Genomic DNA, 19,488 nt, shown 5'->3' on the forward strand with positions numbered 1-19,488 from the left:
GTTAGTGGTCAACTCTACAAACAAGCCCAACAATGATTTTTGCTTATTGCACTTGGCAGACACCACAAATACACACATCCAGATCCACAGCCAAAATATATCATCAAATTCAAGTTAGTTCCTCAATTCCATATTTCTCAACTGTTTGACCTGTTGCCCACACTAATAATAGGTCATTCAAAACACAGATCACCAGACTCATGAGCCAATTCTTCCCCAAGGTCATTTGGACTCTAAATCAACACACAAAATCAACATAGCCCTTGTGTAACTTTCAAAATCATTCTTGTCAAATTTGTCATGTTGTAATACATTTTTCACTACACTACTACAATACCAAGTTTTTTATTTTAACTTTGTATATACCAGCTTTGTATATACACCTATGCTTTTTACATATATTTACTATTTGTAATATTTATCTAATTATTTATAATTAGTTGTGTAAAAATACTCCACCAACCACTCAATGCATTTTACTATTTTCAGTAACAATAAACAATATTTTTTTATTCCATTCTTTTATATTGTGTTCTATTCCATTCTTAACAGGTTAAACTGACCTGGACTACATCTGGATAGACACCTGTGCTTATGCTTTAGGGAACCATAGACTACAATAAAACAGCTCTTATGATGGCTTCTGCACTTTTAAAGAATTCTTTGTCACTGTCATTGAAACTGAAGAGTCACAATTGACTGCACAAGAAGATGATTTTGGTCTTTGATGCTAGTGAAATCTGCATAAAAAGAAATGCCTGAAGGTAATGCCCAGTTAATAACGTTTCACTATAGTGACTCATAAAAATACCAGTTTCCCCTTTTTGCTAAGGACCACTGTCGTGCTGAATTTTTAAATAAATATGAGGAGCCGTGTAGAAAAATATGTAGTGATATATAATAATTTATTTACTTAAAAGCTAATACTTTGTGAATGTATCATTGGGACAACAATGCTGAGCCCACATCCATTATTACCCCACTAGATGACAGTGTTTCTCTTTAACCATAAACAAGGTGTTACCTTTAATTGCTTAAGTTTAAGTAATTCCACAGCGCTATATTTCCACAAAGTAAAAATAAAAAATAACACGATTAAAGGAAAAAGTGCTACAGACTCAGTTGCTTAGTATTTTTATTTCTTATTTTTAATTTTTTTGTAAACAGGCATTATTGGAGACAGCCAAGTTTCCGGAAGAGCAACTGGTGAGAGTTTGATGGACGAGGAAGCGATATTTGTTTAGGTTTAGCCTGAAGAACACACGTACTTTTTTCATCACAAAGTCTGCGTCTTTATAAATTGTTAACATGCCTTTATTTTCCCAAAATCCATTTGACCAAGATGTTGGTAAGTGAATTGTTGTCTCTTTGGCCCTTTGAGTGTGTCACAGCCAGAAGCTAACGATAGGGCCAGTCACACTGGAGGCTAACGCTAGCTTAGCTCGAGTTGTTTATTTGCTAGCGCTACGTGATAAGTTACTTTAGGGCTGCCAATTTTTGTTACAACACCATATACCAGTCCTGGTAGCCTTTGCTAGTTTGTACCTGACATGTTGATGTGTTGTCGACCTCTTTTATTAAGTTTGTCGGCCACTTCATTTGTTAGTATCAGCCATTGCTTTGTAAGAAAAAAAAAAAAACTTGGTGATTCATATAAACTCACAGGATAACCGCCATTACAAGATCAGCTGATCCCAAATCAACTCAAAATACGTTTATGGTTCTATTATATGTACTTTATCACACAAAGACCATTAGTTTAAATCTCCTTTATCCTTTTTTCTATTTTCGTTGAAGCGTATACTTTGTTGATGCTCGAAAACAGTGAAATCCCCATTGCGGTTCATTTGACTTCTCACTTGGGAGGATTTGGTGTTTTCCTTTGTTTTATGTAGAAACTAAATGAGGTTTACATTTTGGTGTATTGGTTAGACAAAAAGAAGCGGATTAAAGAAGTCTCCGTGGGCTGCAATTGTTAGTGATGCCTGTTTTCAGTATTTGGAGTTGATATGTCATTGGATAGTTAAATGTGATAATAATATAGTAATGAGTCATTAAAACTTGTTGAAAGCTCTTTTTTCTCTTCGGCTGATGATTAATCAGAAAAGGTTGGTCAAGGCTAATTAATCAATCACTCTCTGGCCTTCTAGGTTTGGTTGTTATCTGTCTGTATTCAGATGGGTGTAAAATTAAAGGAAAACTCTGAATGTTTCACTCCAGCATGGAGATAATCCTGCTGATTTAACATATTGTGGCAGTCATTTTGCTGGCATTGTTTGGGTCCGCATGTCCCTTTAGCGAGAACTGTCAGTGAAAACAAATGTAAGTTGTTCACAATAATCGCTGATGTCCTATGACCTTCCTATTCTGATAAATAGTCTCTTCCCGCATGACAAACGGGTTATCTATAAGGTATATGAGTCAAATAATATGGACTTCACACTCATGAGCTCCTAACCCAGTTGAACATTTATGGAAGATTTTGGACCAGTGTGTTAAACCTCACTTTCTACCACCATTTTTTAAACATAAAATAAGGGGATATGTATTTTATTTATTTATTTTTTTTAAGGGTGTTGTTTTCCTGTAGTTGAGGTCTAGAGTCTTGGAAAATCCATGCCAAGCCTTTCTAATGACCCAGCACCTTTCTAAGACATTTTATATTGTGTTTTCCTTTAATTTGTCAGCTACCCTATGTGTTTTCCTAGGCTTATCCTATGTAAATTTTCATAGGCACTTCCTAGCTGAACAGCTTTATCTGACTGTGCAACACTGTAGTCCTTGTATGACCATACAATAGAGCACTATTGCACTAGAGAATCATGGGAGTGAAACTATGAGTCGGAAACGTCACAAGTAATTTGCTACTAGCATATTATGAAACAGTGGTGGGTCACTTTGCATGTCAGAAACACCACCTAACATCAATATCGTAGAGATCAATATAGTTTATGTTGTGATTTTTCTTTTAGCTCAGACGATAATGCAATTCAGTTGTTAATGAGGCTTTTCTTTTAGCTTGTCAGCTGCTGAATGGGTCACAGGTTAAAGTACTTAAATATTTACATGGGATTTCTAAGTGTCTTGTCACAGTAGGCCATTAGGAAAAGATTGCACAATAAAAACTGCAACATATAGTTGGCTTATAGAACTCTTCCACACTCATTTTGAGTCCAATAGGTGACAGTATAACATAAATTAGATGTACAATGTGCCAGTTACGGGCTTGCGGCTCATTTTTATATTACACCTTGCATTTGGCATGTCTTACCACATTTTGTTTGGAGATGAGCAGCCACAATGCCATCGGCGTTATTTTCTCACTGGACCATATGCACTAAATCCGCATTTTACATATTTCCAGAGAAGGCAACCAATGAAAACAACACAACAGATGACTGGGCACTTATCATGGACATCTGTGATAAGATTGGAACAACAACCAATGGGTAAGCTTGAAAGAGCCATCTTCCGTTGAATATTAATGGCACATTTTGATTTGAGCAGCCCAGTGGCCCCGGACACTTAATTTGAAAGTGTTTCATACTTGATGACATCAGCAAGTACCCCCAATCCACAGACTGTGTTCCCTTCTGTTGCAGACCAAAGGACAGCTTAAGATCCATTATGAAGAGAGTCAACCACAAAGTGCCTCATGTGGCGATGCAGGCCCTTAACGTGAGTTTGTTGCTTTACTATTTAATTTAATGTATAAAAATGGCATCAAAAATAACTGCAAAAGTTTAATAAATCAATAGATTGGGTCAAACACCTCTCTAGTTTTGGGGTTAGAAGTACAGTTTACTGGCATTTGGGCTGCAAACTGTTTACTATTCCCATTTCCTTTAAAAGGATACAGGAAAGTAGACCCTTTTCATGCCAGTATTATTTAAATGAAATGAGGAATGTGAGACCTGTTTGTCTGAGTCATTGTGAGCTAATACTGTCACATGACCTGCTCTATTCTTAGATTTCTGTCTTTAAATTATTGAGATAATTTCAGGCTGTTGTCATCAAATCCCACCTCTAAACTCACCTGCTGTTAAAATGTGCTGTAAATAATGAGTGGCTGTCTTTTTACTGCAATACTTATTTCACTGTCTTGGCTTGCAGTTGCTGGGTGCTTGTGTATCAAACTGTGGCAAAATATTCCACCTGGAAATCTGCTCAAGGGAGTTTTCCAGTGAAGTGAAGAGCGTTCTTAACAAGGTATGGAAACTTACCTGGTTTGGGGGGTTTTTTTCTTCCCTTTTTTGGGGTGGAATCTTATCCAGAGAATTTCTTGGCCGTGTAGTCCTTCAAACTCAGAGGAACTTTAAGTTTAATGTTACAGTTAAAATCTTAACCAATGCCAGACTCCATAGCTGTTTGTTTTCATGTCTTCTGTAGGCACACCCTAAGGTATGTGAAAAGCTAAAGGCTCTGATGGTTGAGTGGGCAGAGGACTTTCAGAAAGATCCACAGTTGAGCCTGATTGGGGCCACCATCAAGTCTCTGAAAGAGGAGGGTGTCAGCTTCCCATCCCCATCCTCACAGGTATGTTGACATGATGATTCTGAGAAATTTAACAAAGTAATTTAGAAGTCTTATACACTCTTTACTTTGTAGCAGCTGCACCTTAGTTTTTATTTTATAATTCTTTGTGATATTTGATGCCAGTATAACAGATAAACAAAGTGTAAGTATACTGTATTTGCAGCATAAATAAAGGCCTCTTTTTGTAAAGTATTAGATTTTACATAAGCTGATGTTCTGTTAAACAATATTTCACATCACAATATACCCTCATCTCTTTTACATTGTATGGTCACTAAAAAGATACAATCTACTTTGTTTTTTCAACTTAGAAGTAGGTTCTTCTTTTAAGCTAGTAATATACATTCCACATCCAGTAGGGTTCGCTAGGGTGCTGAGGCTGGAATTGTAGCTATGATTTGACCTCAGGCTAGTGTAGTGATTGTGAAGGTTCAGGCTGGGTGGAGTTTGTCTGTCTTTGAGAGTGTATATTTGAGAGGAGCTTAGAGTGGAATTTCCTCTTCACATATTTCACATAATTCTTTGGAGGTTTATGTCATAGAGTCTGACTCGGTAATGGTCAGAGCTGCTTTCTAGTTTCTGTTCTGCTGCTTAATGTGTGTGCGTTTTTTGTTACGCAACAAATCTGTATGTGCCACAGATAAAACTGGACTTTGACATCAGTTTCTCATAAAGCATCTGACATACTTGAAGACTGAAAACTCAACTAAACTTTAATAAAGCTGCCAATGAGGGGATAACTATTGTAGCCTTTAGTAGAGACATAAATGTGCAACACATCCTTTTCCACACAATAGACAACTCGGAGCATTAGATGATAAACAATGAATGACAGTGATGTGAAGTGAATTAGGGCTGCAATGATTCAAGTATTTCAAATAATTTGATTATAAAAAATTCTCGACACACATTCTTTGCTTCGATGCTTGTTTTAAGGCACGTCTCTGTGGCGCACCATTGTTACAATGGAAACGCCATAAGACTACAAGCAGACCTGCAATACAAACCTTTTTAAGGAGCAGGGTGTGAATAAAAAGTTTGATATTAAGCGCACGCACACTGATAACACAACAGCAGCAGTGATGATGAGGCTGGCACAGTTTAACGTGGAGCCAGAGTCTGTTTACACACCGTGAAGAGCAAATGCAGTTGAACTGTTAACTTAGTCTGAAACATGTTTAAATTATACAGCTTGCTGAGCAGCCGTCCCATTTTACAGGGGTGAGTCTAAAGGGGGACATGAGGTGTACTAGACCATATTTATTTCAAGATTTTCATAAAATTTTTGAGATTGAAAGTGAAATGATATAAAAATACTGTCTCAATTAAATTGCGTTAATTTTTTAAAAATATATAAAAAATTACATCTTTTTTCAAAAGCCAATAAAAATATACATGGCCCAGTAAAACTCTGAGCCACTGACCTCAGGGTTGTTAGGTTGGACAGTGAATTATTGTTAATATTAATTAACGTCTACACCATCATAACGTCTTGTTTTCAGCAGCACAAAAACTGTGCAACAAAGCAGAGGGCAAACATCAGAATGCTGATATGCTCGCTTCTCTTCATAGAAGCCACCACATTCTCCTTTAAAGGCTTACAGACACAAACTCTCATTCACTGCACACTTAAACAAGCAGAAACACATGTACAAAAACTCATAAAGCCTTTGAGGAAGACATAGTAAAGTTAAATGTTATGGCTTTGACTCTACTTGAGATTATTTAGATATATCTTTGCATTTAGGAAAATGTTTTCTTTCAAAAATAAAATTGAGTATGACACGTAAATACAAAGGGTTTGTTTTTTGGTTTTGGGTTTTTTTTTTGACAAATGAAACAGATCATGGATGAAACATACTAAAATAATTAATAGCTGCAGCCCTAATATCAATAGTCTAAAATCCCTTAGATTTTATTTGCTTTCTCATCCTGGCTTTGTTATCACTGGCTGTGCTCCATTTGGCTCTGATGATGGTGCGCTGCATTTCCTTTTGTGGGATAGGCTGGCAAATGTGCCTCACTGGAGAGCAGGTGGCTCATGTGGCAGCAGGTATGACATTTAATCTCTGTCAGCTAAGGGAAAAAAGCAGCAGGCAGCGTGACTCAAACTGTGGCAATGTTTACCTGTTTATTTGTTTATTTATTTACTTATTGTCAGTTTGGATTTGGCCGCACAAACTCAAGCGGTAATAAACCGGTTTTCATTTTTCCCGTTTCTATTGTTTGTGTTCTGGACGCAAATAATTAAAGAGACAGCTCTTGGGAGTATTTGTGTCTAAAGGCTAGAGACACATTTCTGAACAATATGTGATACCCAGCATGAACCCCAGGTGGCGCAGCAGTGTTTTTAAAAAACTTTTTGTTTTTTCATTTAAAGTCTTAGTGCTTCATTCTTCCTCAGGTCCACTTATTCTGCACTCTGATCTGACCTTGTCTTTCTATACTGACCACAGGGTTCCAGCACAAAGGCCAACTCATCTACTGCAAGCAAACCAGTGGATGATGACGATCTCGCCAAAGGTAAAGTTAGACGCCGTCATTCAGTTTATTAACACTAGTGTATTCTATTCATTTTTAAAAATCCACAAGCTCTACACAGATTTCATAGAAAGTAATCTGATAAAAATACATGTGAAAACCTTTAAATTGATTCTCCATGGCTGAAAATGTGATTGAAGCACCTGCCTTAGAGCAATTTGCATTTTGAAAATTAAATGAATCTGGCATGTGTGCCAAATTTGTCTGTGCTATATACCCTTTCTTCATTTCTACTTCTCTTGTTTATTTTTTTCAGCTATCGAGCTGTCCTTACAGGAGCAGAAGCAGCAGGCAGAGACACGCCCCATGACCATGACCTCTGACCCTCCAAACTATACTAATGGTGGCGGGGGGCAGGAGGCTCGGAAGGTGCGTGCGCTGTACGACTTTGAAGCAGCTGAAGACAACGAGCTGACCTTCAAAGCTGGAGAACTTATTCTAGTGTTGGATGACAGGTAATATTTTATAACACTTCCTGTCATGAATCAGCTCTGCTATATCCTCCCAACTAATAGATGGCACCGTTTTACCGAGATTGAATGAAGATCTGGATGTGCAAAAATGAGTTTACTGCAGATGAGATGAACGTGAAAAGTTGTTTACGTAGCTAAAACTGAAAGTGTTCATTATCCAGAGAAGGGGACAGGTCTGTCAGGTTAGAGGGCGCATTCAGCCATTAGCTTTGATCTATACTTTACCACTGAAAGTCCCAGAGTATGCACGACCTTTAAGATCAGACAGACATGTTGCTATATCATCATGGATGTTGAATATAAATACCATCCCTGCCTTGTAATTTCAGTAATAACCAAAATCTGATGTAATGTCTAAATAGAATATAAAAATAATATATAAATGAAATGATCTGCTGTCAAAAACTAACCTTTGATAAGTTATTATGACATGGCGGTAACCACTCCTCCATGCTCATTAATTGTTTTGAAACAGAAATTTAATCAGTTTGGTTCAAAGTACATGCAGTGCAATGTAACATCTGTCAGTGATAATAATGTTGCAGGGTTTGTTTGCCTGTTGGAGAGTCATCCAGAAGTATGAATATTTTTAATATGAGATATTATTTTTAGGACTTAAATGATCTGTAAATTCTGGTAAAACTAGGCAAACATCAAAATACTTTTTCATACCAAGAACACTGAATACTCACCATAACCCACTTAGGAACCGCCTTTTCTAGAGCTGCCAAAGACCACAGCAGGGCGAGAATTTTTAGACTTCTTGTTGTAATGGTTCTGACTGGTATGAAGCTTAGCCCTGACGCTAAGTATGGCTTTCTCTCAGTTGCTCCTTGACTTTGGTTTTATGTTTCCGTTTACAGTGATCCAAACTGGTGGAAAGGAGAGAACCACAGAGGAGTTGGGCTTTTCCCCTCCAACTTTGTCACAACCAATCTGAATGCAGAGCCAGAGCCAGGTTGGTAGCTCCTTAAGCACAGACTCTTGTTTGTACCTCCTGTTGAGCATATTGATTTTTATTTCTAGAGCTGCTAATGTAATTGAACCTTTTCTTTTATAGTTACTTATGTTGATAACTCGGCGACTCCAGAAGAGACGAGCCTGGAAACCAAAATAGAGCCTGAGCCCGTCTTCATTGACGAGGTAGCACATTTCCTCAGATTCTTCATTTGCAAATCCATCTCTCTGTTATTTTACCAACACATATCTGCTCACGTCTTTCTGCAGACGAAGATGGACCGAACGCTGGCACTGCTGCAGAATACAGATCCTGCAGATTCCACTCCTGACTCCCTAGAGCTCATCCAGCTGGAGGGTAAAAACTTTAATGCCACTCTAAATCTAGTCAAACTGTCGCTGTCAGCTGCAGTCAGTGTGAGCCGTGCTTTTGCTTTCTAACCTCATTTCTCCTTTTCTCGCCATGGATGTAAACAGGTGCATGTGCACAGATGAACCCACTGATTGATGAGAAGCTGCAGGAGATTGACAGGTAATGTGTCAATTATATAACATTTCTCTATTATTAATCAGATTGATCATAATCACGATATGCACAGCACATGCAAAAGGTTCTTCATCCAGTACTTGGGACTAATGTCTGTTTGTGTGTGTTGCAGGAATCACTCAGAGTTATCAGAGTTGAATGTGAAGGTTTTGGAGGCACTGGAGCTTTACAACAAGCTCATGAATGAGGCTCCATACTACTCGGCCTACTCCAAGATGCAGTCACAGTATCCTCCAGCCGGCTCTGCTGTGGGCATGCAGGTCAGAATAATCTTATATGCCTCTGAATACTAAGAGTGACTCTCAGTTGTAAATGACGTCGAAGCTGGAACCTTGTATACATCCATGATCAGTGTTGGGGAGTAACGGAATACATGTACCGCCGTTACGTATTTAGAATACAAAATATGAGTAACTGTATTCCGTTACAGTTACCGTTTAAAAAGGTGGTATTCAGAATACAGTTACTTTGGTGAAATAAATAGATTACACGGCGGTACTTCCCTGTTTCATATTGTCGCGGGTCAGGACTGTTTGGGTTTGTTTGACAGCTATGTTCTGTTGTTCCAGGCGGCAGCGTTACGGTTGCCATGGTTACAGGGTGGCCTTGCGCGCTCTCTGCCTGTTTCCTGGGTGAGAGCGCTTTTTGTTGTTGTTGTGCTAAGCTAAAAGGCAGAATGCTACAGGCATGGCCCTAAAGAATGTAGCCTCATCGGCAGTGTAGTCCGTGCTGCAGCGAGAATGGACTGCCATACACGTTATGTGTCTGTGAGCGAGGGAGGGAGAGAAAGGAAAAGTCCGAGCTGTCACGGAGCAAAAACGGGAGCTGGAAGCATGTAAATATAATAATAACCACCGCAGCCAAGAAGAGTGCCTGACGAGCCCAGCTGTAAGTAAGCTACTAAGACTGGACTGTACACTGTGTTCGTGTTTTCCTCCGGAAAAATAAATGGAGCAGCCTTTCAACGCCTCTCTCTGTCTCTGGCAAGCACAGTTGACCCAGACAACAAAGTAAAGCTATTTTTCGGCTACCAGCCCGACATGGAACCCACCGTATTAGCCAGAGGTCCCTTTACTACGGTTCGGAGCCGCGGACCTTCAGTATCAGTAATAAATCACAGCAATAGTACATTCACGTAGTTGTAAACAGCATGATAATATATTAAGTATTCCAAAGTATTCAGAATACGTTACTCTCATTGAGTAACGTAACGGAATACGTTACAGAATACATTTTGGGGCATGTATTCAGTATTCTGTAATGGAATACATTTTAAAAGTAACCTTCCCAACACTGTCCATGATGTTTAGATAGCAAGGCGAATAGAAAAAAGAAATAATGGAGGTTGGCAAAATATTGCTTTTGAGCTTTGAGTACTTCTAAACTGAAATCGAGGTTTGCTTGAATGACTTTAAATCCAATAATTTAAGCTTATTGTTTGTGTATGTAAACATATGGGGAATCAGCAGAACGCAGAGCTAAATCATACATGTTTTAAGGATGTCTCTAACATGTCTCATTCACGCATGTTTTGCCTCTAAACTAGTTACTAATCTTAGACTGGTCCTGATGGCATAATATTCAGTCAGCATTTTTTTTTCTTCCATGGAGAGCGTCACAGGCTGCTGGAGTTTTCTCAGCAGATGCTGTTTTCTTGGTCGTGATTAATGTCACAGTCTTTCCCTGGAGATTTAGAAAACTGTCCACTTCGCATAGCAGGCCCACACCAGAGCTCCATGCAACTTATTATTTTCCTTTTTCCGACTGGTGGTCAAACATTGTTTAAAATGACAAAAAATTCTGAAACTGTTAATTTTGATAAATTTAAAATATAATTTAAATATTATATAATAATTTAAAATTATAGGAAGTTGAATAATTGACTGGTAATTAGAATCATTGTTTAGTGTCGATTTTGATGACATGTTTAAAATTAATAACTGGAAGTTTACAGTGTTTGAAGAATAATATTATAAGTAATAGTTTATTTAAGAAGTCTGACATTTTGGAAACCCTACTTGTTCTTATTAAGATTTTTATCAGCATCATTTCTGTATGCTGAATAAAGACTGAAAACAGCTGATCTTCTGTCTGAAGATTATGTAAACTCAACTCTGTTGTCAAATATTATTTAATTTGTAATTGTATAACTGTTTTTTATATTATTGGTATTTGTTCTTTGAATATCTCTGTTGGTGCACTTTTCTCTAGAGGCTGGCTATTTGTGTAACATAGCTCACCAAATCTCATTATTTGGGGCAGCTGCTGGTGACCTGCTATTGACTGAGGATGTTTGTAGCATCTCAGACGATGAAGGTTGTAGTTTCTGAATGTAGCAGTCTCCAACTAGAGCTTAAAGGGAGGTGAAACTGAAAATAGCTTCATTATATGTCTTGAATAAATTCAAAAGATAAGGAAATTGTCATCATAGAGATTTTGGATTATTACACTTCTTGACCAGTTCTCTTCTTCTTGAACTGTGCATTTGTAATTTGTTCAGATTCATAGGTACAGATTTCCCATAATCACGCTGCTATAGGTTTCAGTTGGAGCAAAAATGACTCTGTGTCAGTTTATATAGCATTAAGGATTGTGTGTGTGGGGGGGGGGGTCAGGTCGGGTCAGGTGTTATATTTTTAAAGTAAATGCAACCAGAGCAATAGGAATGTGTTACAAGACTGCTTTGTACCCATCACCCTAACACTACTAACTGTACAGTAGACATGTTGAGAGAGAGCCAGCTGTTTATTAAAAAAATGCTTGTTCCGACCATATTAACCATGTGTTACTTATACTAAATAGGCAAAGGGAGAACTGTTAGCACTGTGACAGTCAGGAGGTGGCCAGTGCAAATGAGTTACCAAGTGACATAAGATAAGACTGGAAAATATAACTTACATGTAGATATGAATGCATTGTGAGTAACCCTTCTCCTAATTTAACTTCCTCATATCTGGTGGCTTAGATTAGGACTGTTACAATTTATAAACTGTTAAATATTCGCTAATAAATACTACAAACAGCAGTATTGTAGCATGCCGGCAGCTGCAGCATAGGTGTAGTAACAGGTCAGTATAAACGCCCAAACAAACCGAGCAGGTCAGTGGCAGTCACCGACAGCAGCACCTACTGGGAGTGGTCAACCAGTTTTTCTGGCTCTGTTCTATATTTACTGGAAAATAAGTTCACTGCTGAACTCTATTACATCCTTTCAGTGCATTCACTTATCAGCACGCTCCTCTCCTGGTCTTCTCAGGGTTACCTTGGACCAGCGGCACCCCCTTATCTTCCTCCATCCATGCCTCAGATCCCCTCTGCACAGCCCTACAATCTGCCCAGCGACCAGCCTGGACCTCTACACTCACTACCCCCAAATGTCTCAGCTCCACCCAACACCTTACCTAACAGCCAAACTGCTCAGCCGCCCTACATGAGGTAAGGATAACACCTCCACCCCTTTAACAAGGACGTTGAAAGTCGAGTACAATCTCAGACAGATTTTTAATCACTTGACGTGTCTCCAAATCACCAAAAACATTTTAATTTGTACATCATAATGAACAGTGTCATTGTCACTGACATAGCCGTCACATCACAAAGGGAAAATAACAAAAACTGATATGCTTTTCCGCTCTCATATATATACAGTGGTGTGAAGAAGTGTTTGCCCTCTTCCTGATTTCCTTTTTCTTGTATGTTTGTCACACTTAAATGTTTCAGATCATCAAACAAATTTAAATTTAAACAATGATAACATAAGTAAACACAATGCAGTTTCTAAATGACGGTGTTTATTATTAAGGGGGGAAAAAAATCCAAACTTACATGAACCTGTGTGAAAAAGTAATTGCCCCCTAATCCTAATAACCGGTTGGGCCACCCTTAGCGGTTTTACAGCGCTGTGGAGAAATTTTAGCCCATTCATGTTAGCGGAATTGTTGTAATTCAGCATGAACCACCCTTTTGAGGTCATGCCACAGCATCTCAATCGGATTCAGGTGAGGACTTAAATCCTGACCTAAATCCAAGTCTTCATTTTGTTTTCGTAAGCCATGCTGAGATGGGCTTGCTGGTTTGTTTTGGGTCATTGTTCTGCTGCAGAACCCAAGTGAGCTTCAGCCTGAGATCACAAACAGATGGCTGAACATTCTCTTCAGGGCGTTTTTCTAGACAGCAGAACTCATGGTTCCATTTACCACATCATGTCTTCCAGGTCCTGAGGCACAAAACAGCCCTAGACCATCACACTACCACCTCCATATTTTACTGTATGGTGTTCCTTTTCTGAAATGCTGCGTTACTTTTACGCCACATGTAATGGGACACACACCTTCCAAAACGTTTGTCTTTTGTCTCGTCAGTCGACAGAATATTTCATCAAGATCCCCAAGACTTTATATTTTCTGGAAAAACTGAAATGAGCCTTTATGTTCCTTTGGCTCAGCGTGGTCTGTGTCTTGGAACTCTGCCATGCAGGCCATTTTTGCCCAATCTCTTGGTGGAGTCATGAACTTTGACCTTAATTGGGGCAAGTGAGGCCTGCAGTTCTTTGGATGTTGTTCGGGGGTCTATTGTGATCTCTTGGGTGAGTTGTCGCTGCGCCCTTGGGGTAATTTTGGTCGCCAGTGACTCCTGGGAAGTTTCACCGCTGTTCCATGTTTTCGGAACAGTAGTGTTTTGTCGATAATGGCTCTCACTGTGGTTCACTGGAGTCCCACAGCTTTAGAAATGCCTTCATAACCTTTTCTAGACTGAGGTTCTTTTATTCTCATTGGATCATGGCATGATGTCTGACTTTTTAGGATCTGTTGGTCTACTCCACTTTGTCAGGCAGGTCCTACTTAAGTGATTTCTTGATTGACAACAGGTGTTGCACCAATCAGGCCTGGATGTCCCTAGAGAGACAGAGCTCAGCTGTCCACAGATGTGGGATCCCTTTTTGATACAGGGCCAATCATAAACCCCTTCATTTAGAAACTGCACTTTATGTTTACCTGTGTTATCTTTGTCTGATATTTAAATGTGTTTGATGATCTGAAACATTTAAGTGTGACAAACATACAAAAAAATAGGAAATCAGGAAGAGGAAAAACACTTTTTCACGCCAATGTACTGTTACTATGGAAACACTCATTTAGAAAACCGGATTTGATCACTACTAACAAGATAATATCACCTACCAATCATATTTCTCTAGAAGATGTATTGAAATGATAGATTCATGAATTTGTTGACCTAAATGTCACTTGTGGATTTATTTCACAGCAGTGGTGTGAACGCTCAGTACATGAGCCAAGCCACAGGAGCTCCTTACCCACCTCAGGCGGGCATGAACATGGATATGTCAGCCTACCACAACTCCAGCATGCCTCCTGTGTCCTATCCTGTAGCAGCCCCCCCTCACCAGGCTCCTCCTCAGCAGCAGGCAGCATATTATCAGCAGCCTCTTCTGTAAAACTAACACAGGGCAGACCTGAGAAGATACACACTTCAGATATTTCAGTTGCTAGTTGTGTGTTCATTTGGTTTACCTAGCATGCATGTGTGTGTCAGGTTATTGCTTTAGGAAAGCTCCTTTGGCTTTTATTTTTGTTTTTTGTTTTGTTTTGTTTTTTTTGTGCCTGTCAAGCCGAACAGGACACACCCTGGAAAGCTGAAATAACTGATGCGTGTATGTAACGCAGGTCTGCTATGAATCCAAATCAGGACTCGGCTACTGTATGTGAGGCTTAACATGGCACCTAGAGTTTTCTCTTAGTCTCCTCGTTTTTCATGGGTGACTCAAAGCAACGCTGGTTTTCTCAAAGAGTTGGTTTTGCTGTACAGGACCATGCAACAAGCGGTCATTGTCTAATTTGTTTAGGAAATTAGCATATTACAAATAATACGTCAACACCATGCTGTTTCTGAATTGAACTGCGAGTCTTCTTATTGGTTAAAGAGGATTAGACCACACTAGGCTAGATGAGATAAAACGTTATTTTCTTCTTTGTTTATTATCTGTTCACACAACCTTGTCTGCAGACGCAGCATTTTGGCAGCCCTTACAGCCTAATACATCGACGGTGCGATAACGTGCTCAAGTTGGAATAAAATCGAGTAAAATATTCCTTGTCGCTCTGAGAGTAAAATGCAAGCAGCTTCCAAGTCTTGTGCACAAGTGTGGCTATCAAAATCTCTTTCCTGAGATGGATCGCTGAGAAAGCCAGCAAAAAAATTAAACAGCCTGCAAGCATGTAGAGTAAATGTGAATAAAAACACAATCATATGTTGTAATGTAGGCAAGGAAAATGGAACAGTTACTGGTTTGTTTGTTTTTCTTGTTTAAGTCTGCACGTGGATTCATATGAAGGTATGAGCCGTTTATCCTGATCATCTTCTTGATTGCAACACTCAGCTGATGTAGTTTATTCATCTGCAAAGACTGAATTCATGAGTTCCAGCTCAGGTGCTCTCTTCAGCACAAACATGTGCAGGTACTTAAAAGGCCAGATCTCCCATTTCACTGTTCTCATCACCAGCCACCAACGCTGTAGCTGATCAGTGTCTCTAACAGAATTTAGAAGTGCAAACTCTATTTTTCAATTGTCAGATACCTATGGTAACATTGTAAATAATTCAGAAATGACGTTCCCATAGACTCTTTGCCTTGTGCATTCTATGGTTACATTTGACATATTTAATTATGTGTATGTGTGTGTGCACATTTGTTTGTTCTCCATGTTTGTGTGTGTTTGAATACTTTCCCAAAAAGAGGTTCGTTGTCAATGTAAAGTGACACTGATTTTCAAAGGTTTGGGTGAATGGATAATAGATAAACGTCTGAATGGGTTTGGTAGTCTGGTAAAATGCTGCATCTCTTCATGGTTCTAACATCATTCTGTCTCTTCTATGTTTTATGCAAATCCACAGTACTTTCTTTAATGTTTATGTACTAAAACATCATAATTGTCATCAGCATTGCCTGTACTTTGATTGATATATATATATATATATGTGTGTGTGTATATCTGGAGACATGAAAAAAAGTGGGTAATTATTTTTACTTGGCTTCTGCTTTTACTTTCATTTTCTTGGCAAAATGTAAACAGCAAAATTTTTTAAATACACAAAAAAATCTTTAGTCAAGCTGAAGAAATAGATGTTTTTCCCTCCACTTAAATTAAGAGCTCTCATACTGTCTTTTGGCCTGCTGCAGTAACTCCACACTTCTAACTTTAGCCAGAACTCAATTTCTGTTAAGCACCCCTAATGTTAAAGGCAGTGTATATTAGATGTAAAATATCTGGATTTGTCAGTGACTTTGGCATTGCACCTTAGCTTTGTAAACATTTTATTTTACCACTGAATGCCTTGTTCTTCTGTAGAAATCAAACACAACGTTGGGAAGCGACTTCTGTCTCTGAATCCTCTGGACGTGTATAATTGTTTATATTTGAAATATACCAGGAAACGTTGTGTCATCCAGGATTTTAAAACTGCTTTTGTAACAGAGCAAACTGTATAATATTCTTCAATAAATATTCTTTGAAATAAGAAAAACGGCGTGTGTGGAAGTTGATTTTGTTCTTTTAGCGCAGATTCCTCTGAAGCTGTTGAAGTAATTACATTTGTACAATTAAGAGAAGGGTGATTAAAATAGAAACTGTCCACCTACAGTAATTAGCCTCTGCAATTCCCTGCACACATCCCCATCTGCGCGAGATGTACAATCCAATAATATGCTCTACCCAGAAGACATGATTTATTAATTGCACTTGGTCTTTTTATAGCTTCTACTTTTTATCTTCCTGTTGGATACACTGGAGATTATGTGAATGCTAGAGCTGGTTATGGGTAGCAAAGCGCAGGTAAAACTGTTCTTCAGTTGCAAAGTCAGATTCTTGCCTGCTCTTCCAGGATACGTGGGAGTGTGAATAAATGTTTTCGAGATTGTCTGAAAACAGCACAGCTGGTGCCTCGGCCTGCTGAGGATGGCTGAGAAGATTCCCTCATCTGTTGTTTGTCCTCGTGAGATATTTTTGAGTTGAAAATTGGCCTGTTTTTAAGAATGCGGCACGAAACTGGTGGAAAGTGATTACGTAGGGCTGCAAATGTGTTTATTGGAATATTTTAGTTTAGCATAGAATTTTACCTGTTTACAGTTAGCACTTCTCATGAAAACATTTGGAGAAAACATGCTTGAATATTCATGACTGAGTCATTCTAGCAGTGTGCCATAATAAACGGCAAATAAGAATAAATAATAAGTAGGACCGTAGTCGATCTTTATGGAGGTTACTGTGGTTTTATATACCTTAAAGGGAGTGGTTATACTTCATTAAAGTGCCCCTTATAAACTTACAATAATATTTAAATTACCATTTTAGGATTCATAACTTTTGTTCATTATCAGGTTGTGTTTTTCTTTTCCTTGTGTTTTTGAATGATGCAATTTTTTGCAATATTGCCACCACAGTGAATTTTAAATCAAACAAGATGTGATTGAAGTGCAGACTTCCAGATTTAATGAGGGTGCTCTATCAGTACTGTACTGCAGCCACCTTCATTTTCTTGCTTGTCTGTTGGTCAGATAGATAGATCACAAAAATGACCATTTTTAAAACACAAGCTTCTGAAAAGTTGATAAAGAACCTGGCATCCAAGTATGGACCAATCTGAGAAATCAGAGTTAAATTAAATCTATAGAGCAGTGGTGTGAAACATAAGGCCTAGGGAGCAGGATCGGCCTTCAAAGATTCAAATCTGGCCCACTGAACAGCTGTGAAAAAATGTGAAGGAGGGCAAAGATTTTGGACTTATAACTGTATTTTCATAGTTTTTACAGTTTCTTCTACTGATAAAGTCTCCCCGGCCCCATGAGTATGTATGTATAGTACACCAAAGTAACAGATAAACAATACCACAGAAATGTCTACATTAACTTTTTTTTAAATGGTGATTTGTTTATTATTTATTGCTCTTCCCTAATTGTAATTGCAAGAGAGTCTGAACAGCAAGGTACAACACATTTTTTTATTTGTGATTTCTTTCATTTACTACAGCAGCATTTATTTATCCTGTAGATAAACCGAGACTTACTGTTAAAACTGCACTTCTTTTTCTTATATTAAACTAGATTAAATGTGTAGTTAAACATCTTCACACCGAGAGAAAAGGAAATTTCGCTGGTTCGACCCACTGACTACTTAAGATGAAAATGATCTGTATTTGGCCCAGGATGTAAAATGAGGCTGACATCCCTGCTGTGGAGGACAGAGTTAAGTTTGATATTATATATAAAGTAGGCTATAAAAATACGTGTGACATAAAGACAAGTGTGAATGTTTTTGAATATATTATCTAATTGAGTTTGACTTTTGACGGCTGTCCTCCAAATGACACGCTGAGTGTACGAAATTCTCAAGTTCTACTTCGTCCTTGAACGCAGCACTCCTGTAACCCTGTGTGATGCGTGTGGGAGGAAGAGGAGGGCTACATCTGATGTACGTGCACTGTCCACTCCGTAAAGATCTGCAGGAGGACACGTCCGAGCTGCCGTCCAAGTCTTTTCTCTTCTGCTGGCGTGAATCGGAGTAAAGCTGGAGCCGGCGGTTCACTGTCCGCCGCCCGAGGAGCGGCACTTCCAGTGGAGTGGCACCGAGCGGCAGCCTCCGCCTTGGACCGACGAACTGGCTGAGATGTCCCGGCACATCTACACCCGTCACGGGATAGGAGAGGGGATGCAGAAGCCCGTGTTTCAGGTAGGAAAGAAAAACCAAAAAACAAAACATGACGCAAAACAGCGAGAATCTCTAGCAGATGTTTTAATGATACGCGAAGACAAATCTTAAATATATGCAAATATGCACGGGGGAAATAATGAAGCCCCCTTACTCCACACTACGCTGACATAATAATAATAATTTAAAAAAAAAAAAACGAGTCATCCTGCTCGTTGTCTTGGTGAGGATGCATTCATTATCTCTAACTAGTCCTCGAGCTGTTATTAGTCAAACTGAGACTGCACGGGATCTGCAGCGTGGCGTGAATTTGATTTATTCAAAAAGGAATGAAATTAGGTGCTCAATTATTAAGCACTTTATGACGGAGCCCAGCTCGTGATGCATGAGGTAGTTTAAGAAACTTTTCCAGGGAAGGGAGGTACTTTACCCCCTCCCATATCTTTTCAGTGTTACAACATTTGCAGATTGTTAATGTAACTGTGTGTGCAATTAGATGTAATGAATGGGAGTGCTGCTATTTGATTACCAGGAAAGAATCAGATGTGAATTCGATAGATATTATGAAGCATAATAATCAATGTAATAATCAGTTTTCCTAAGACTATGTAGCCTAATAGATGTGGTCAGAAATTCATCCTGCTCAGGATGGTTCAGGCTCGGCCTTGAATCACATTTCTTTGTGTTTTTGAACTGCTGACTTCACTAACTT

At 38.8% G+C, this 19,488-nt stretch overlaps 2 protein-coding genes across 4 annotated transcripts in view; both read left to right on the forward strand.

Moving 5' to 3' along the window:
• Positions 1-1,186: 1,186 nt before the first annotated feature.
• Positions 1,187-16,596, forward strand: stam2 (signal transducing adaptor molecule (SH3 domain and ITAM motif) 2). Of its 2 annotated transcripts, none has more exons than XM_031732911.2 (14): positions 1,187-1,348; positions 3,365-3,449; positions 3,603-3,678; positions 4,114-4,209; positions 4,390-4,536; positions 6,993-7,059; positions 7,334-7,532; positions 8,414-8,508; positions 8,611-8,693; positions 8,778-8,865; positions 8,985-9,039; positions 9,167-9,314; positions 12,311-12,489; positions 14,320-16,596. In XM_031732911.2, exons 1-14 carry the CDS (start codon positions 1,309-1,311, stop codon positions 14,507-14,509), a joined length of 1,548 nt encoding a protein of 515 aa, XP_031588771.1. In that variant the 5' UTR covers positions 1,187-1,308; the 3' UTR covers positions 14,510-16,596. The 2 variants fall into 2 exon arrangements, with proteins under 2 accessions (XP_031588771.1, XP_039456152.1); XM_039600218.1 differs by having other exon boundaries at positions 14,323-16,596.
• Positions 16,597-18,518: 1,922 nt separating this feature from the next.
• cacnb4a (calcium channel, voltage-dependent, beta 4a subunit) overlaps positions 18,519-19,488 on the forward strand; it is a 36,913-nt gene continuing 35,943 nt past the window's right edge. For both annotated transcript variants that reach the window (XM_031732907.2, XM_031732908.2), the window contains exon 1: positions 18,519-18,797. In XM_031732907.2, the coding sequence (XP_031588767.1) occupies positions 18,735-18,797 (63 nt within the window). In that variant the 5' untranslated portion in view covers positions 18,519-18,734. The remainder of the gene's footprint in view (positions 18,798-19,488) is intronic.

This window comes from Oreochromis aureus, linkage group 16 (genome assembly GCF_013358895.1).
Source record: "Oreochromis aureus strain Israel breed Guangdong linkage group 16, ZZ_aureus, whole genome shotgun sequence".
Lineage (NCBI taxonomy): Eukaryota > Metazoa > Chordata > Actinopteri > Cichliformes > Cichlidae > Oreochromis > Oreochromis aureus.